This window comes from Aspergillus lentulus, assembly GCF_001445615.1.
Source record: "Aspergillus lentulus DNA, contig: Alt12, strain: IFM 54703, whole genome shotgun sequence".
NCBI classification, from domain to species: domain Eukaryota; kingdom Fungi; phylum Ascomycota; class Eurotiomycetes; order Eurotiales; family Aspergillaceae; genus Aspergillus; species Aspergillus lentulus.
The window spans coordinates 1,742,748-1,762,675 of NW_028322115.1; the positions used below are offsets into that span (position 1 = coordinate 1,742,748).

The 19,928-nt window shown below is 49.6% G+C and overlaps 8 protein-coding genes across 8 annotated transcripts; 4 read left to right on the forward strand and 4 right to left on the reverse strand.

Moving 5' to 3' along the window:
* Positions 1-86: 86 nt before the first annotated feature.
* On the forward strand, positions 87-1,627 carry ALT_6500 (lytic polysaccharide monooxygenase auxiliary activity family 9 protein; the record flags this gene model as incomplete). The annotated part of the gene is made up of 4 exons (XM_033562799.2): positions 87-417; positions 485-728; positions 790-966; positions 1,348-1,627. 4 exons carry the CDS (start codon positions 87-89, stop codon positions 1,625-1,627), a joined length of 1,032 nt encoding a protein of 343 aa, XP_033418690.2.
* A 734-nt stretch (positions 1,628-2,361) lies between these two features.
* On the reverse strand, positions 2,362-3,743 carry ALT_6501 (uncharacterized protein; the record flags this gene model as incomplete). The annotated part of the gene is made up of 4 exons (XM_033562800.1): positions 2,362-2,606; positions 2,662-3,250; positions 3,307-3,432; positions 3,504-3,743. The coding sequence occupies 4 exons, from the start codon at positions 3,741-3,743 to the stop codon at positions 2,362-2,364; spliced, it is 1,200 nt and encodes a 399-aa protein (XP_033418691.1).
* Positions 3,744-4,287: 544 nt separating this feature from the next.
* On the forward strand, positions 4,288-4,769 carry ALT_6502 (RidA family protein; the record flags this gene model as incomplete). The annotated part of the gene is made up of 2 exons (XM_089600080.1): positions 4,288-4,339; positions 4,402-4,769. 2 exons carry the CDS (start codon positions 4,288-4,290, stop codon positions 4,767-4,769), a joined length of 420 nt encoding a protein of 139 aa, XP_089455542.1.
* A 369-nt stretch (positions 4,770-5,138) lies between these two features.
* On the reverse strand, positions 5,139-6,650 carry ALT_6503 (uncharacterized protein; the record flags this gene model as incomplete). The annotated part of the gene is made up of 1 exon (XM_033562802.2): positions 5,139-6,650. The coding sequence occupies one exon, from the start codon at positions 6,648-6,650 to the stop codon at positions 5,139-5,141; it is 1,512 nt and encodes a 503-aa protein (XP_033418693.2).
* Positions 6,651-7,122: 472 nt separating this feature from the next.
* Positions 7,123-7,923, forward strand: ALT_6504 (HpcH/HpaI aldolase family protein; the record flags this gene model as incomplete). Its single annotated transcript, XM_033562803.2, has 1 exon — positions 7,123-7,923. One exon carries the CDS (start codon positions 7,123-7,125, stop codon positions 7,921-7,923), a length of 801 nt encoding a protein of 266 aa, XP_033418694.2.
* Positions 7,924-7,981: 58 nt separating this feature from the next.
* ALT_6505 (uncharacterized protein) lies at positions 7,982-11,496 on the reverse strand (the record flags this gene model as incomplete). The annotated part of the gene is made up of 4 exons (XM_033562805.2): positions 7,982-9,807; positions 10,605-10,811; positions 10,865-11,295; positions 11,372-11,496. 4 exons carry the CDS (start codon positions 11,494-11,496, stop codon positions 7,982-7,984), a joined length of 2,589 nt encoding a protein of 862 aa, XP_033418696.2.
* Positions 11,497-15,211: 3,715 nt separating this feature from the next.
* On the reverse strand, positions 15,212-16,440 carry ALT_6506 (PAF acetylhydrolase family protein; the record flags this gene model as incomplete). Its single annotated transcript, XM_033562807.2, has 2 exons — positions 15,212-15,920; positions 15,986-16,440. 2 exons carry the CDS (start codon positions 16,438-16,440, stop codon positions 15,212-15,214), a joined length of 1,164 nt encoding a protein of 387 aa, XP_033418698.2.
* Positions 16,441-17,296: 856 nt separating this feature from the next.
* On the forward strand, positions 17,297-18,426 carry ALT_6507 (uncharacterized protein; the record flags this gene model as incomplete). The annotated part of the gene is made up of 3 exons (XM_033562808.2): positions 17,297-17,500; positions 17,564-17,892; positions 17,952-18,426. The coding sequence occupies 3 exons, from the start codon at positions 17,297-17,299 to the stop codon at positions 18,424-18,426; spliced, it is 1,008 nt and encodes a 335-aa protein (XP_033418699.2).
* Positions 18,427-19,928: the final 1,502 nt, after the last annotated feature.

A 19,928-nucleotide genomic window follows, 5' to 3' on the forward strand; every position in this document is an offset into this window, starting at 1 on the left:
CATTCCTTTTCTCTTTCATTTCAAGCTTCCTTCTCCAGAGTTGAACTCGTTGTCATTCACATTACCTCAACCACTGTTGAATCGCAATGAGGTACATTCCCACGGTAGTTGCCCTGACGGCGGCGCTGGCTCGCCCAGCTACTGCGCACTACATCTTCAGCAAACTCGTGCTGAACGGCCAGGAGTCGCAGGACTGGCAGTACATTCGGCAGACGACTCGGAGTGAATGTTACATGCCCACCAAGTGGACCTCCACTTACGACAATCTGACTCCCAGTGACAGCGATTTCCGCTGTAACCTAGGCTCGTTCAGCAACGCCGCCAAGACCGAGGTTGCAGAGGTCGCGGCCGGCGATACGATAGCGATGAAGCTCTTCTACGATGGTACGATTGCGCATCCCGGACCGGGCCAAGTTTGTAGGGTTACCCTTCCTGCGGATATCATATTGACGAACCCCGGACTGCTAACGAGACTTCCCCACAGATATGTCCAAGGCGCCAACTGGGAATGTCCAGGAGTATGAAGGCGATGGCGAATGGTTCAAGATCTGGGAAAAGACCCTGTGTGATGAGAGTGGCGACCTCACCAAGGGTGCCTGGTGCACCTACGGCATGTCGGAGTTTGAGTTCCAGATCCCCGAAGCGACTCCCCCCGGCGAGTATCTCGTTCGTGCTGAACATGTGGGTCTTCATGGCGCGCAAAACAACGAGGCCGAGTTCTTCTACAGGTGAGCTTGGATGATGGCTCCTCCCCTCCCTCAAACAAGCTTTCTAACGTGACCGGCACAGCTGCGCCCAAGTCAAGGTCACCGGCTCCGGCGGCGGGGCCCCGAGCCGTACGTACCAGATTCCCGGTATTTACAACGACAGCATGACGCTTTTCAACGGTCTCAACCTCTGGACAGACTCTGCGGACAAGGTAGAGACGGATATTCTGGACACGCCTATTGGGGATGACGTGTGGAAGTGAGTCAGACGAGGCACCGCGTCCGTCTGCTGTGAGCTCTGCTGCGGCCTCCTCTACTCTGACTGTGGTGCAGATCACAAGCCAGTGTGTTGCCCAGAACTGAATGGGCGACAGCCTGCTGATGCGAGACTATTCCTCTCATGGAAGGGATGTGGAGCGGAGGCCATGGATGGACAGCGTCTGCTTCGATTCTGCTGGTGATGTATTTATTTTACCGCGTTATCGATCATTTATTAGGAATGGTCCATTTGCAATCTGAATCAGTCGGTCCTTATTTATTTGAAATACAACCTCGATGTGACGTTTGCCAGGAAGTAGAAGCCCCGGAGGGTCCTCTGAATTTACGGCGAGGAAGCAATCCTCCCCCTGTGACCCAGCAGGCGTTGGATCACCAACCTTACGGAGGCATCTTTCCCGGGCGCCGCAGAGTTCGCCAATCCTGGATGGATTCGCAGGGGATACTGCGAGACACGCAGCGGCCACATGGCTTGGCCTCGTCGCATTTCAGCTTTGCTACAGCATATGTCGGATAGGCGCGGGAAACTCGACCGTGAAAATGGGCTGAATTGGTTGCAGTGCTTCCGATCCGCTCACCGTCTTTCTGGTGGCATGCATGATGACGCTGGAGAAGATCTCTGGAAGGTTGGCCGTGGGATTTAGTGTCCCAACTTATCTATTGCTGTGACGCATGATGAATGTACCGCCTGGAGAAACCCGGTTGACAGATATCGCACTCGTATGGCTGCTGTGGTAGATCCGCACGGTCTCAGTATGCAGGGCTGGTTTCGTCCAATCAGCCAAGTTGAGTGATAATCAGAGCAGGCCTACGTGATCTGTAAGACAGGCCAAAACGTAATAATCAATGCTGACATGGATTATGCTTGTTTCCGGGTGTTCGTGAGGGCTCTCGGGTTACCGGTACCATGTATCCCTTTCTATACCAGGCTCGTTTAATGAGCAATGACATTGTAACTCGAAAAGGTATAACTCTTGTCATAATCAAGATTACATAAGTATATAATCCTGATATTGAAACACTGGCTTTTGTACATTCATATCTACCAGGGATAAGCTCCAGGAATCAACTATACAACTAGAAGAGTAGATCTAGTGAATGTACCAACTCTCACCGTCCTTTCATCTTAGGATGTCAAACTCTCCCAGAGTCAGAGGTATATGATAACTTAGCAGTAACCAAATAGTATGTCCCTTGCCTGTACTCCCGCTCGTAATTGAGCAGGTTTCTATCTTTGCCCATAAGTGGGAAGTCCAAGGGAGAATATGTCTGAGATAAGACTAGAATACAATTTGAAATAAACCTCTGCATGTTTTAGCTACCACTGTATGACAATATCTTTCCTAACATCTGGTATTTCTCGAAGGCTCGGTCACTCTCAAACAGGTAGAACAACTTTGACGCCCATGTATTCCCTCTGATGCATGACCTTGCCATCAATGAGGACCTGGTCTGCACCGACCCTGTTGCGAACTGTATCGGTCGGATCTGTGCAGGTGGCAATCTGAATCTCGCGCCATTGACGATTGGTAGGGACCAGCTTTCCTTGAGCCGTGAGGTTCCTGAACTCTTTGTAGACGCCTTGCTCTTCGATGCAGCCCTCCCGTTGAATGAGTGGTGACTCTGCTCCAATATCAGCACGACCCGTATACCCAGAAGAGAGTACAGGCACACTCACCATACGCCGGCGCCATCCGCAAATCACCAACCGAACTGTTAAACAACACCAGCGACAAACGCTCTTCATTCAACTGATCCGCTGGCGGCTTGAAAACCCGGTGTCGAGTTGCCTTGAAATGACCTCCCGAGACAATCTCCAGTGTATCTCCGATGTTGATCACCAGGGCGCCAGGCTTATACGGCACATAGTACCACTGTTCATCGCGGCCCCAGATCTGAAGACATGAGATCGGGACAGAGAAGAGCAAAGTCGTCAGTCCAAAGTCGGTGTGGCCGTGCATGCGCAGACCCTTGGATGCCTCTTCGGTTTGTTTCTGGACGGGGCGGAAGAGCGCGTGCCGAAAGTAACCTTCACCCGTTGGGCCGCCGTGGGATTGCACGTTGTCCCAAAGGTAATTGTCAGGTAACTCAAGGACGCGCGAGAAGAGGGTGAGGAGCCGGCGGTTGACAGATTGGGTGAGGTAGTTGCAGAATGCCTCGATCTCGTCCATGAAGGGGTGCAGGCATCGGGGTACGCGGTTAATGTCTTCCCACTCGGGCTTGTACCAGTTGAATTGTTCGATGCCGTCGGGGGTGCCGCGATGGCGCTGACCAAGGAGTTAGTATAATCATAAAGTGCTATCATTACAGCGTAGCGGTCCACCTTGAATCCATAAGGGTGCTTATAACCGGACCAAACACCGGTGTCGGGGTCGAAAAGAAGGCGTTCTTTGTCTTCCTCGCTGATGTTGTTGTAGAGATATTGGGCTAGAGCAAATTGACGATGGAGCTAAGTGCCATGAGGTAGTTGTCAGCCAATTTCTCCCCTCTCCGTCGCCTATAACTGGGAGAGCATCCTACCTGCTCCAAGGAAATTCCGTAGTTCTCCAGGAACAGAAATCCATCATCCCGGATGGCTACCTTGACCTTTTGAATGAGATTCTCAACGACAGTCGGGTCATCAGAGTCCAGCAGCGAGAGGTCAATCGACTTGAGCTGAGCGAAGTTGTGTTTTTCCTTGGTCACTGGAGGAGGGATCCATTCGGGGACAAAAGGTTTACCAGTAGTGGGAGGGGGACTGAACGGAGCAGTAGGTGCCATGACTTCGGTTTTGATTGACTCTGGTTGAATTTGACGGTGTAAGTGTAGTTGATTGTGAAGACCAGTCCGATGAATTTCCAGGCCACTTTATACGATTATTTCGTCGCACATTTATATTGGCACACTTTCTCCATCTGTTGATCTCCAGATGGACAACTTGATCATATGAGCGGCAGGACAAGTCCCATACCTACCTCTGCACCTCCATCCTCGTGAACAGTCAATCTACTCCATCAGCTGCTTTCTCCCTCTGGAGCTCCTCCCTTGCAACTATTCAGGCGTTATCTTATCAGCTTCGATATAGGGTTTAACCTTGACAGAGAGGACAGCCGTGGTTCGATGAGCACCTGTGGGGCGGAGGAGCTCCTCCCAACGTAGGGCGCAGCGCCCCTTGGGAGGAGTAGAATCGACACGTTATGTAGAAAACGCAAGGACCAGTCTTGAGTTAACCGTATTCATAAGGGGACTGAGGAGTCATTTACGGTCATACTCATCTCACATCCTATTCCAGTCACTGCAAATCCAGATTCTACTGTCTGCCACGATGTCCCGTCAATTGATCTCCAGCGAAAAGTTCCCTCCCAAGCCACACAACTGTGAGTATAGTATTCAACCTCACCGGTCCATCAAAATCAGCCAGGATGCTTAATCCCTATAGGTCCCGCCGTCAAGGTCCCAGGCCTCGTCTTCTGTGCCGGACAGACTGCGACCGGCGAGATCAAGCAAGCGACAGTGAGTCTTCACATGCAGCAGTATACAACGTCCAACAATCATCCGGATGCTAAACCATCTTCCGTACAGCGCACGGTATTGCAAAACCTAAAAGAAGTCCTCGAGCTGGCCGGATCATCCCTGGAACAGGTGGTAAAGTACAATGTCTATCTGGCCGATATGAAGGATTTCGCGGCGATGAATGAAGTGTATATTGATTTTCTTCCGAAGCCGATGCCTTCGCGCTCGTGTCTTCAGGCGCTGCCTCCTGGCGACGGGACGGTGATTGAGATAGAATGTATTGCGCAGGTTTAGGCCGTTTGGAATGTTCATCCAAGAGAAGATGTCATATGTTTCCGATGTGCCAAATTGATTGGTAGAAATTCGTATATGAGTTGTTGATAGGATAATGTCATTTGTTCACTATATGGTTAATAACCAGAAACAGCACATGTGAAGACAAGAAAGAGCGAACTTGCTGCATGAGGTCTTCCCTAGCTTGCTTGCTAGGGAAGACAGACATGAGCAGAAAGCTGGATGTGTTCTACATAGTAATACCAGACTCCAGTATCATGACTATTACATATGCTATATCAATAGATTGGGATCAGAACGACAACACAGAGCAAGAGACTACACAGACAAGTAGCTAATCAGATGGACACATCTCCTTCAGCACTTCAATCAATACATCTCGTACCGCCACCCCATTTGCACCATCTCCTCCGTCACACCCCCTTTCACAACCTTGGCAATTTCCTCCGGCTTCCCAGAATCCAGCCTGTCATTCTCCCTCCGAACCAACCACCGATAAACAGTTACTGTGCACGCCAGCAAAACAGCCGCGCCCATTAGCGCACCAAACGCCGCATAAAAGTGCGGGGACGAGTAGTACAAATATGAGGCCCAGATATTCGACGTGCCGCCGATGGCATTGACCAGTGCCGAGGCAGCCGCACGCTTGGAGATTGGTCGGGCCAGGTGCAGGTTAATAGTCTTGTAGAGGAGGAGCTGCGGGCCGACGGAGGCAAATGGTAGAATCATCATGGAGAAGTACCGCGCGCCGACGTTGAGGGTGGTCATGGAGATGATGTACATGGTGATAGAAATAGCGACGCAGACGAGGATGACGGGGTACACGGTGTTTTTGCGGTCGGAGTAGAACATTATCCCGTAATAGACGCCGCCGGCGAGGATGTACGGCGGCGCGGTGAGGAGCAGGCTCACCGTGTGCGAGAAGTTGAGCGAGGCGACGAGGGTGGGGAAGTAGTTTGCAATGGAGCCCTGGGTTTGCGACAGCATGTTGGCCAGGATGAGGAGGACGAGCTTCGGGTCGGAGAGGGCATTGGTAAACCCACGGAGGACGCTTTCATGCTCGTTCTCGATACTGCCCTCTGCGGCTCCAGCCTCGGACTCGATACGCCAGACGGCGAGATCACGCTCCAGCGGGGAGAGGATGCGGCTGTTGTGAGGGAACTCGGGCATGATAAGGCTGCAGATGACGCCTACGCCTACCGTCACACTACCCTCTATGATGAAGAGCCACTGCCAGCCGGCGATGTGGTGGATACCGTTGAGCTGGAGGATGGCCGCCGCTAAGAGTCCTCCGAACGCGTTGCCGACTTGTTGTGCGATATATAACCCCGCAATACGCTTTCCAAGCTCTCTTTTCGTATACCACGCTGAGAGGTAGTAGATGGCTCCGGGAAAGAAGACCGCTTCGGCCATGCCCAGGATGGCTCGCACCGCCAGCAACTGGCCGTAGCTCTTGACTGCAGCCGTCGCCGCCGAGATACAGCCCCAGACCGTCACAGCGCAGCATATGTACATGCCTGGACGGGAGATCTTAGTGATGAGGAGGTTGCTCGGGATCTGAAACGGCAAGTAGCCCACGAAGAGAATGGAGACGGCCGTGGCAAACTGTTCAGTGGTCATATGCAGATCTTCGGTGATCCCTTGGAGCTTGGCCGCCGCAAGGTTCTGTCGGTCGATGTAGTTCAGGATGTACAGGATGCCGATAGTCGGGAGGACGAGTAAATCAACCTTGCGCACGACCTTCCGGTTGAGATCACGCAGATCATCCTCGCTGAGGCTGCGAAGGGTCTCAGGCATCCGATGCAGGGGTGATATTTGTTCTTCTGTACATGATGCTTTGTCCGCAATTTGGACAGACGGGGGGCGTTTTTTAGTGTCCATTGTAGCCGTTCAGAGCAAGTTGTCTGCATGAGATATGCATCCTCGGACTTCCGTCCGGGGACAAGCAATGACTTATAAGTAGCCAGAGAGCACCCCTTGACGGTCATCTACTGCTCTCAGAGCTCAAAACGTCCCTAACTGGTGCCAAAGTAGACTGAAGTTTATCCATTCAAGAAGTCTTGCTTTCCACTAAGACTGCAGTGATAGTCACAAGATTAAGGGAGGAGCCCCGGCGTTTCTTCAGTGCAGCGGGAGGGGGGAGCGAACCCTAAAGTAGTGCGGAGCTCCTCCCGATAAGCTTTCACTGGTGCTCCATACGGTGATTGGCTGGGGCATGATGAAAGTATGCAGTACATTGACACCAGTTAGAGAGCAAAAGTTCTGGAAATACTATACATAAAGGCATGCCTCACTAGTACTAACATAACGGAGATTTCTTTCAATCCATCCAGAATAGCAAAACACCGACACAATGACCTATCTAACCGCCCACACGACCACCATCGCCAACCCCCGCCTTCGGCTGCTCAACAAACTCAAAGCCGGCGAATACCCGCTCATGACATTCATGGCCATCCCCTCCGTACGCATGGCGCAAATAATTGCCCTAACCGGCGTGGACGGCATCATCATTGACTGTGAACATGGCCACATCAGCGACGACGCAATGCACAACGCCGTCGCAGCCATCTCCTCCCTCGGCGTCTCCCCGATCATCCGTATCCGCGGCCCAGCGCATGACATCGTCAAGCGCGCGCTCGACACTGGTGCCCACGGGATCATGGTGCCTCAGATCAACACCGCGGATGAAGCGAGACAGGTCGTTGCCTCGTCGAAGTTTCCCCCGCAGGGCGTGCGTGGCCAGGGCTCGGCGTTCCCGGCTATCGGGCACGGGTTGACCACGCCAGAATATATGGTTTCTGCGAACGAGACGATCCTTACAATGATTCAGATCGAGACGAGAGCGGGAGTTGAGAACGTTGATGAGATCTGTGCTGTGCCTGGCGTGGATATGGTCTTTATTGGCCCCAATGACCTGGCGCAGTCGCTTCTGGGATACGTCCCTGCGCGTGGCGACGAGCCAGAGTTTGTGGCTGCCGTCGAGAAGATTATCGCGGCGGGGAGGAAGTATGGAAAGTGGGTTGGGAGGATGGTGAACAACGGGTCGCTGGCGAAGGACGCAAGGAAGCGGTATGATACTGTTGCCATTACGGGCGATACAAAGGCTATTCAGAACTGGTACATGGCGGAGTTTGATGTTGCGAGGTCATGAGAACCTCGGAATAGAGCCCATTGTACCCGAAATAGTCACATAAAAAGTATATTACGGCTTAGATTATATCCCTTAATCCATCCAAGCAGCCGGCAATTAGCTTTCCAATCTGCCATCTCTCTTTCCCTCGAAAGACCTTCCTCGCCCAGTCCAATGCACCCTGCTCATGCCCATCCTCGACTCCAACAGCCTGCATTGCCCCAGGTACCCCGTTTCTCACCAACTGCCAGGCAATCAAAAACGCCCTGTACGCATGCAGTGTGATCCACGGTGCTTCAGATTCCGGCGCCGGCATCGTATCAAGGTACCGCAGGAACCAGTCAACATGCGGCTGAACCGCCTGCGCAGTATCGGCTTCACATAGAACCTCGCAAGATGAAAGCGCCATCTGCGTCGACTGACTCAACCAAGCATCGATGCTGGCTCCGACCACGCCGCCTGTGTGCAGTGGCGACCACATTTGGAGCTCGAGCATGGCGCTTTCCCAGACTGCTGCGTAGGAGGCAGCGGCTGGGGTTGTAGCTGTCGTTGTCGCGGCGGGTTCATCCTCATGACCCCGCTGGCAAAGAAAAGGAGATAGTGCCATGAGGGAGTTCCGCAACGCTCCAAATCGCTCCATGCTCAGCATCCCCGTCATGGTTGACCAGCCGGAGATTTCGCGTGCACTCGAGATAAGGAAGTGGGCGATGTTGATAGCGCCGAAGGGATCGAAGCGCGGGATGGAAGCGAGGTCTCCGTCCGGGGAGAGGAACCGCCTGACAGCGTCGGCGTACTGGACTGAGCTTCCTGGATGGTATCGCGATATAAGTTGGCGGTGCGCCCATTCCGCGCTTGATGATGCAGTCCAGTGGTCCTCGGGGCAGGGAAGGTCGTGTTTGATTTCTAGGTGGGAGATTGACCGCGGGATGGAGAGCAATTGGTACCAGAGGGCGTCGATCTGGTGGACGGTGAAAAGGGTTCGTTTGCGGGTCTCGCCCTGGATAAATTCGTGCCATAAGGAATCGAGGTCCTCGGTGGCAAGTGATGAGGCAGCGAAGGGTTGCATAAGTCCTGCTGATCGAGCGAGAGAGATCATATTGGAATGCATTTTCAAACCATTGGCGGAGTGATCGCCGCACATATACATCATCGCGCAGATTTGAAGTAGAAGATATGACTGAACTATTGCAAGGCTTTGTGTTGGATCATTCAGCGTATTGTTGTCGAAAGCGATAATAGCACGAGCTTCGTTGAAGCAGCGGGTGGACAGTACCGCGCCGGACCCCACCTGATTGTTGCATTCAGGATCCTCTCCGTGCTGATAGGCCAGACACAGAATGCTGAGTATCAGGTGGGGTGGCTGTTGGGTTGCCTCAAAAGTGGGTTTGTGAAGGAAAGGGATGAAATACGAAACGTGAGTGAAGAAGAGGTGGCATCCCTGTGTGATTTGTACCGCTGAGGGGGACCAATTGTCCTCTACTCGGGTCATATCATGCGGTTGTGGTTCATCAGCCAGATCCGCATCAAAGAGGAAGCTTGTCGGATTCACATTGGATAAAGGCGACGGGGAATCGGTCTTCTGATTTTGAAGCGCAGGCGCCAGCAATGATGCGCCGAGCAGGATGTCCCAATCAAGCTCTGGTACATCTGGCACAATCTCCCCAGGACCAGTCGCATCGTTGATTGCAGGCCTATTTGCAGAAGCACCGGTTTTTCTCTCCCTGTTATTGCTGTTGTCATTGGCACGTTGATCACGTAAATGCCTCGCATGTTTTGTAGGCCGTCTCAGCTCTTGCTCCGGGTGTTTCCTCTTAATATGGCGATGGCGTAGATCAGGCCGAGAGAACGTCGTCTTGCAATAATCACAGGGAAGCAAGGCCTGGCCCGGAGACCGAGAATGCAGGGCTGCATGTCGCTTTAGATTCTCGTGCCGGGTAAACCGACTATGACAGACAGCACATTGGAAGGGCTGATACGGCGGCAGTGGTCTTGGAGAATGAGAGCCGGACATGGTGGAAGTGCTTGATAATAGAGTTTGGAAAATGCGGGGAAGAGCATCTATTTATCTGGCCACGAGCTAGAGTTTCCTAGCCTCATACTCGATACTGCTCCACCCCCGCAATATTGCTCCAAGAGCAGAGATGTGGTGGCGATACGATCAGTCACTCAGTGAGCCCTTTGGGTAGGGTACTATGCCAGGGAGTTCCCGAAAAGGAGACCAATTCAGTTGCTTGCTCTGGTGAAAATATGCGTTTCTCTTTGAAGAAGAGATAATGGAAGTCCAGTACCTTATCTAACAGCCCTGTCTTTTATGTCTGTTCTGTCTCTTATCGTGGTTCCGATGCACTCTCGGCAATCCACCGATGTCCCCCTATCTTATCTCTGGCCATTTGGTGATCGGCATCTTTGCCGTGAGACTCTTGATAAGAGGCTCATTCAGGAAATTGCTCGTGGTCCTATATCCTCTCGGGTCTCCTGCTACTGTTCGAACGCTTTGGCCCTGACTCTATCGCTTACAGCGACGAACAAATTTACGTTGTCATCCGAGCTTGATAAATTTCCTGAGTCTATGTGATGCATCTCTAGCCAATGAGCTTTTCTTTCTCTTTTCTTTTCCAAATCCTCGGCGTCAACTGCTCATTTTAACCCTCCAGCAAGCAGTAAACTCTGGCCTGTCATGTATCCTGTCCTCACCAACATACTCACGACATTTGCTGTCTCTTCCGGTGTCCCCAGCCGACCCAAAGGAATACCTGCTACTACCTCCGGAACAGCTGCAGCATTGGCAATCATCCCCGTATCCCCAATCATTGCGGGAGCAACATCATTCACGCTGATATTATACTCGGCCAGTCGGATAGCTAAGTTCTTCATCATCCCAGTTAATCCGGCCTTGGAAGCCGCGTAGTCTGGCAAAAGGAGCGTTAATCCACGGCCAGAATAAGAAAACGAGCATACCCACGACATCCGTTGATCCCTCCCCCGTATGCAGCGATTGACGAGATGAACACGATGCGACCCCATCGCTCGCTCTTCATGTGCTCGACAACGCCTTTTACGAGGATGAACGAAGCACGAAGGTTGATATTCATCATCTTGTCGAATTCCTCCAGACCAATATCCCAAACTTGAGTAATGCGTTTCCCGTATCCGGCATTCGAGATCAGAATGTCCGGTCGGTGGCCGTGGTAGGCCTCGATCTGCTCGAACATCGCTTCGATCTGATCTGGACATCCAACATCGACTTGATGCGTAGAGATGCGAAGCTGCTTGTCCCCGTATCGGGATCGTAGAGACGCTACGAGCTCGTTCATCGCAGTCTGGTTGCTCGAGTAGGTCAGAGCGAGGCGGACTCCATGTTGTGCCAGCTGCTCAGTACACGCGGCGCCGATTCTAGTATAATTACGCCCTTTAGTCTATTTTCGCTGCTAAGATAGTGTTAAAGGAATGGTGTTTCGATTCCACATACCCTCCTGATGCACCAGTGACAAGAGCGAGTCGGCCGCGAATTTCACTGAGAGACATTGCTGTACGGTGAATATGCAGGAAGAGGATTCCAGTTAAGAGCAACGTCTGATATGCAAGGATGAACATCCAAAGAGTCTTGAAGTATACTCTTGCTGCCAATATGACCTCTTCGGGAACTGAGGGGTCGATAAGAACCTAACGGACGGAGCTCCTCCCAAACCCTAAGAACAACACTCTATCGTGCTCCTCTCGTGTTAAGTTCAAGCTTTTGGTCTACTAACGAATCTAGTATTAGTGGAAACCACTGGCCACGTTCTCACTTTTATCGCAAAACATGCAATAACAATCATTGCGTGATGGAGACTCTACAGGCTCGATCGCCACCGGGTACCCACTCGCAATGTGGGTGGTGACCTGTTATTGCGCCTAGCATTCGTACATTGTATCCTTCTAATCGCTAGAGAATCTTGGTTACCATTTTTCTTTTTTCTTGATTATCTGTCCATTGGAAGGGAACTTATACATAATGACCTTAATGTAATTTAGGTAGTATAAAAGCTTACACAGCATTACCCTTTCATAATTAGAACTAAATAGATATAGAAAGCTATCTCTAGGATGTCCACTGCTGTGATCCTTTATACTAAAGGAGAGAGGGGAGCTTAGGAAATAGTATGTAAAGACAGCAAGATAGTCGGAATTAAGTATATACCGTATAATACTTAGAGATATAGTATTCGCTCAAGTGAGTATATATATTAGACAGCTATAATCATGACTAAGAAAAAGAATTAGGATTATCCCTTCCCCTACCATCACACCCTTTAGTTCTAGTTCCCTTCCTTAAATTATTAGAGTTAACATCATGTAGCAGGGTCATTAATATAATATACTGTTAGCATACTGTATATGAAGCCTAATACCATGAAGCTCTATAATCTTTTTATATTTTACAAAAAAAGATGATTCAGCTATCTATTGTCCACCTGATCCAAAGGACTGAATCCCATACAGTGACACTAGACTTAAATCGCCAAACAATCACCAACACAGGAGAGACCATGTTGCGGTGGACGCCAACTTGGATTCCTTATCTCACCAGTTATTGGAAGACGGAATCTTAGCTTCTACACATATCTTCTTGCCCATAAGATGAAATACAATGCATCTGACTGCAGCCAACTTAAATGGTGCACGTTGCATGCAGATGTATACTTGGAATGCTGACGACGAAGGTATTACGGTTGTTGAACGTATAAGCACCATTTCTTAAATGCCTTAATTCGCGTCACCAGGCTGAACAAACACCAGTGTGGCGCTCCCACATACTTGCGAGACAGCAGTTCATAGGTCTGCAAATCCTACAAGGAAGGCATGTGGTTTAGTAGGGAGACTAGAACCTGCGGATATGGCTGGCTATGGCAGCCCTGTTGGTAGACATTCCTTTGCTTATGGTCTCGACGGTGGCAAAATGGCTGCGTATACAGTACCCTGCTAACGCCTTGTCATAGAATTATGACCACTCGCAAAACAACCAACAACGCTGTAGGGGTTCCTGGTGAAGATTTATCGTTTGAAGCTGGTTAATTTGACCGATCATAAGAGTTCGCGCGCCATTTTACCAATGTTAGGTGATATCCCCTGCCATGTAAGGGGAGGCACCCTCAGATGGATAATTGATCTGGATTATTATACACCATATTCTAGGTCGGATCGTGGCACGCTACCAGATTTACAGACGTTATGGTGTATTATGGTGTACACTCGATGTATATGAGTTTTCTACGGAGTACTGGATACAGCAGAAGGGCGAGGTAGACGACAGGTACAAGGAGGTTCAGGATACCGACTTGCTTCGTTTCGCCGTCGTTTCGGCCAATCCCAGGAATCAGGTTGTGCGGACAGGACTTTTGCAGCAGAGGGAGCCGTACGAAGCATGCCTTGGCAGAGAAAGGAGACGTGGGCTTGGACATGAAGGATACAGAGCTCAGCACTGATCGACAGGCCCACTATTTACAATGTTTCTACCAGTCCTCATGATGGAAACTTTCCGGAAATCGCAGCAATCAGAACGTACTACATTCCCAAGAACTCAAGGAGCTTAATTTAAACATACCAGTGGGGATGTGCTAAACTGGAATACAAAGGCACGAATGCAGGGCGCTGCGTAAGAATCCAGAGGCCGGCTGACTTAGGTCAATAAGAGTTAGGGATATGATGTAGTAGAACAGGGCGCGGGGGAAAGTAGGCAGATACAGATTCACATTACATTTGATGGAAGCCAATTCCGATATATGGAAATCTTGGTTCAGAAAGGCTTTTGCGAAGCGCATGATTTGCCGTTAATAGGCCTTGTCTAATCTCCAACAAAGGCCGGCACTGGGGAGGAAAGAGTAAGTCCCATCCTATATCCCCCTTACCAGACATCAGGCTTCACAAGCACGCCCAAAGAAAGGAAAGAATACTTACGGAGCCTTCATGAACGGAGTTTCCTTGCTTAACTGGACTGGTCAGTTTGGAAAACGCGATGTGGGAAGCTAGGGGCACAGGGGTGTTAACATTCTTGAACTCCCACTGTAGGTAAGTCATTTCCTTGTTGATAGTTAGCAACAAACCTGCTCACTCAGCTCCTTCTTTCAAATCAGGTTAGCAGAAATTTTTGAGAAACTCACAGCCGACCCCATAAATACCCCCGGACATCCCACAGGATGAATATAGCCTCCTTGAGCTCTACAGGTGCTACCGAAATCCACTTCTGGGTTTTGCATTATCACGTCTACTCCACCACACCACCCCTCGTCATTACATCATGCTCTCTAACTTCAAGAAAGTTCAGTGGCTCATAGTCTCGTGTGCCTTAGGGGTATTCTCGCTTCAGGGAGTCGGCGATTTCACTTGCCCCGAGACAGATATCCAACAAACCCATTGCGCGGGACCAAAAGATTGTCTCTACCCGAACCCCGATGACTGTCACTCGTACATTCGCTGTGAGGTTAACGAAGACGGCATGACTGGGAGACCTACTGTGTACCAATGTCCTACTGGCTTCGAGTGGAACCGTAATACCGCTGAGTGTGACTGGCCTGGTCAACCTGGGACATGCTCGGAAGAGATGAGTTCGAGATAGAGCCGGATGCAGTACCGCAACCCACTGGCCAAGTTGACAACTCGTTTGATTGTGAGGCTGCTGCACAATCCCAGGGTTGCATGGACCACGAAACAAGAGGGCCAATCTGTGTTTTTCCCAACCCTAATTCGACCAAATCTTATATCGAATGCACGAACGGCGTCGCTTATATTGTGCAATGTGAGGGGAATAGTGTTTACCAAGGCGCGATCAAGGCTTGCGAATGAGTCGAGACCATCGAAACTTCGAAGCTTACTGCTGTGAGAGGTTCACAGGCTTATGGTGCGAGGTATTGGATTTGGTCTATGTGATTCTGACTTCTGTGTGCGCTAAAAACAAATGCCAAACCGACTGCTCAATGGATGTCTGTTCGAACATTACGCCCTTAGCTCGTCCGTACTTTAATATTCCGCAAATGGTGTATTGCTCGAGTTCAGCTAAAACTAGCTTTAACACCTATTTAACCTTGAATCAGTGTAGCAGAGGATATTTAGGCTATTAGCAGTAATACAGGTAGTGTCAGGCATGATGTTGAGTGGAACCCTATTCACCAGCTTTGTGTTATTAATTGATAACTGATTAACAAAATCTCAAACATTACACCCATACACCAATGTTTCGCATGCCCGTCTTAGGTAAGTCGCTCAACCATGTAGAAGCTGCGTCGGATACACCGTACACAGCACTTCCTAGAACTAGGTACATTATGTGGAATTAATTCTCCCCAACAGTCACCTCGGGAAAATCCATACTGGACATATCCAATAAGTCAACTTTCTTCCCCTTCAAAACAAAGTCAAAGAATCTGCTAGTGTAAGTAGCAATAATCTGAAGGGCTCTTACCCCTTCCATACTCCCCAATAATGCGGCCGTCTGCGTCGGAAATTCCTCTCTCAGACCAATTATATCGGCAGCCTGCGCCAAATCTGTGAATGTACCATGTTTACTCCCATTCAGCATAAATCGTCTCCTGATGCCCCTCAACTTTGGCCACAGGGCGCCCCAAGTCACATCAGTTGTCAAGTTCTTCCCTTCATGCGCCATTATCATGAAGGGCTTATCCAATCCCCGGTTGATAACAGAGCCGAAAAATGTACCATCCAGGTTGATACCCCCCTTGAGACGGGAATCAGAAAGCATAGCCTCAGCTGCGGTGGCGCCGCCAAGGGAGTGACCATAGATTCCCACTTTAGAGGTGTCTAATCCACATGTTCGGCCTAGGATGAGCTTCGAGATGATGGATGGACGGTGGAGCTGGTCAAGGACAAAGGATACATCTCTCACGCGGATGTTCAGGTCATCCACAATTTGGGTATCTGTTGTAATGTTTGCAGCGAGGATTGTGGTATTTTTAGGGAATGTTACGATGCCTGCGTCATATGGATGGTCGATGGTTACAACGATGTAACCAGTGCTGGACAGTCTGTTAGGAAGTGAAAGTTAGCCAGACTGATAGATTTGAAACTCTAGATTAGCAGGTATACATACTGCTGCGCCATAGCACTGTACAAGAGTCGAGTATTTCCCAGGCCAGGTGAGAAGAGAACGAGCGGATATTTTGGGCCCTTGACCCGGCTCGAAGTTGATTTCGTACATGGCTTGCAGGTTTGAAGGTTAAGTGAACCGAAGGCACCTGTTGGGATGCCAGCTTGTGCATACTGTTCATCCTCGAAGGTTGCGGTTATGGGGTCCATGTAGGACGTCAGGGATGGGCAACATGCTGCGGGAGGGACAGGATGAAAGAGAGAGATCATCAGAGTACGCGGCTGCGGTGTTGGGGCGTAGGGATCCAAACGATGATGATCAATGAGCTGGGTTGTTGCGATGCTGGTGTTGTATGGGCCTACTGTGCTGGGGAAGGACACCGCGTTGCTGCTCAGGAGAAGCTGGGAATAAAAAAGAGCAGCGAGCATAAGATGTTTTGCAGAGAGGTTGAACATCATAGCGAGTAGTTAAGGGACAAAAGGGAAGAATTGTGTGTCGGTAAAAAAAGATGAGAATTATCTTGCTGCAGAGAAAACAGGAGGAAGCTCTTCATCTTATATAGGATTCTGGAGTCAATCCCGCGGGCTATGTGGCGTACATCTGGTCTGGTGACTCGGCTCATCTTGACGTTCATACTACCTAACAAGGAAATGATCCAGCGCGTTTGTGGATTCTTTCTGCGGATGTGTGATATGCTCGGCTCTATCTCAGCTTTTGGCTGATGCCTGTGCCAAGAAACTGCGTTCAAATGCTGCCTATTCGGGAAAGGCGGATATAGCTTTGTACGTATATGTCTTGGCATGGGAAGGCTCAAACCTTCCGCTCTGTACAAGTTGGGAGGGGTAACACTTCCTGCACGGAATGCCCGTAAAAGTATCGGACTGTTACTGTGAGAAATGGCAGTCCTGGGACCACTCGATCGGCGCATTGCCCGTACCAGGTGCGCTGCCTGTGCACGACGCAAAATCAAGGTCAGCAATTCCTTTCCCTTTCCTCCGGCTCTATTTTAACCCTCTGCAGTGCGAAGGTGGTCCTCCCTGTCAGTATTGTATAAAAAGAAACCAGCAATGCGTCCCCCAAGCAATTCAGCCAAAGACTAGCGTTGTCTTTGTCAACGTCTCTTCGACATCCAAAAGGTCCGACTGTCTCTCGCCCGCCACTCATCTTCCCCCACTTAGGCTCTGCCCCAAAGTTTCGGAAGAAAGTTCAGCTCTATTTATAAAGCATTTCTTCTCAGACTTTCTGGCAAGAAATGACTTTGGTGTCCCCTTGGACCTCGGCAATATCGTGTCGGAATTCCAGAGGTCTCCCAGCATGTATCACGCATCCATCGCCCTAGGTGCACTTGATCTGAGCAGGAAGACGCTACTAACCCTACCTCTGGAGAGGAGAGATGCGGCTGTTGGAGCATTAACTGCCTACCACACGTCGATCGCCCAATTGAAAACCGAAATTCTAAGCAACAGCGTGCCACGAGACGTCAGTTTATGGACTACGTTTTACTTGGGGCTGTTCGAAGTAGGTCAACAGTACCTTGGGCGGAAAGTATATCGGAAGCTTGAGGTTAACCCTTTCAATTAGCTGATGCATGATATGACTGGAGAAGGTTGGGTGAAGCATTTTCTGTACGGCACGTCCAATATGCTTCAGCTTCGTGGTCCAGAAGCCCATATATCTGGCTCCGGGCGGTCATTTTTCCTCACAGTGCGAGTCTTTGAGATTTGTCGCGCTCTCATATACCCTGAACCTACCTTTCTCTGCCGGCCGGAATGGATGTCACTCACAACTAGTATCTGGAACGAGGATCTCAACAACGACTGGCACCCCAAGGAATCATTGTTTGATCTGATGATCACCTGTTCTTCGATAAGTCACCGGCAAGTACACTCGCAGGCCCTTTACATGTTATTGTATGATTGACCAAGCTCAGGGTCTGGGGTCTGCTCAAACCGGGCTCCAATTATCCGAGCATGCTCCTTCACGAGGCCCTTCTTGAGGTTGCCGCTGAAGGCTTCGTTGTTCGGTCAGCTCTTGGTGATTGGTATGCGACCTTCCAAAAGTGGTCGGCCGATACTGGTACGCCCGCACATAATCCCCAGTCCGTTCTCGCAACAATATATTTTCACAGCATCTCCATCTACCTGTCTGGAATCTTCGACTACCGCGCTCAATTCAACGACATACCCGCACCCACAATCTCACAAGTCGTTGTTCAGAAACACGTCGATGCGATTCTACGGATGACTGAGATCTGTTTGAAGACCACAAATTTGGCGGCTGTGCTGTTTTTCTTCCCATTAAGAGTAGCAGGCGCAAGAGTAACAGCCGCTTCAGAGACAGAGTCAATTCATGCGATGTTTCGAGACATTTCGACAAGGGGTTTCGTCGTTGCAGATGCATTTATGGCAGATCTGAAGTCTCTATGGCGCCGAAAAGGAATATAATACTCATACTGTGGTTTTAGCCTGTGCTTCTTGTTTTACTTTTATCTTCAAGATATTCAAACCTTAACAACTTATCATGTTTTAAAGACCGTCCGGCATTAAGCTGATGGTCTCCGCTAGTGTTAGCAACCATATAGCCATCTCCTGCACAGATACTAGGTGCCCACATTTGGTGGTTACTTGAGGTTATGACTAGCTAGTATTAATAAGATATAGTAAATGACTATTAGTTATTTGTTAGGCTAAGACTAGATCAGGGCTAAATAAGAATTATAATAATATTATATCTTTATAAAACTAATCTCCTGCTGGAAGGAAACAGCCGTCCCATCAAGCGATGGCGTCAAGCCGAACACCCTCAGTTACAGATGCCCCCATTTACAAAAGGCTATTCAATGTGGAGAACCTAGCAAGGACATCGATAAACCAGAACCCCGAGGTCCTGACTTCCGCACCCAATACCTATGAGATCGATTCCCTAGTATTCTAATGACATTTTATAAAGTTATTTCAAATGAAACTAGGTGGTCTATTGACTAAAGCCTTCTCGTTTCCGGTTTCCATTGCATACCACTGTCTCTTATTCTATCCCAAAGTTCTCATACCTTAGGTATACGCTCTATACTTCTGAGCTACAGCTTGCTGACTATTATATTAGTCTCAAAGTCCTCCAAAATGAAGATCTATACTACTTTGGTCATGGTTCAGGCCTGTCTTACCGCGACTGCCCTGGGCCAGCTCCGCTGCTATACGGACGCGGATTGCCCGGATATGCGGAGGTTGTGATTATCCTTTGTGTTTTTGTGCTGCTCTTTAGCTGATAGATGAATAACTAGTGCTGAGGAATTGTGCCCACCCACAAGGACTGTCTGCCTAAGGGGTCCATTTGCTGAGGCGCGGTGGAGCGTACTTGTGAGTTGTTTGGGGTTGTCTGAGGCTTGCATAGGTAGGGGTCGATGTATCCCAGTTGAGATTAGGAAAGACATACTCTTGAATGACTGTCAGCCTTGTTATATGTTTACTCAGACTGTTGAGTTGCATACAGGTAGGCCGCACAAATCGCTGGGCAGCATAGCATTCATGTCACTTCTCTAGGTAATTTCAACCTCTCTAGATGATTCCTAACTAAGAGAAAAATATGAAATACGACCGCAGGGTGTGGAGAACAGGGCTTCACAATGTTAATATTGTACAAATGCCGAGGTGTTGAGCTTAGTAAGTTATATATAATAAGTTAGTGGACATACATTGATACCCCTAAGCTGACTCAATATGACCTTACCTTTAACTATGGTACAGCACTAATTCAGGCGGTAATTTACACTCCCAGTATTAAATACTAACCTAAACTAGTTGTCTTGGAATTGCCTTGGACTACCTAATGTACCTGAGAGTCTAGCCAGTTATAATCCTAAAGTCCCCCAGTTTATTTTCCCTTCACTCACCCACCTTATCACTCCTCCTCACCCATCAGCCGTATACTTTTCACACTAATATAAATC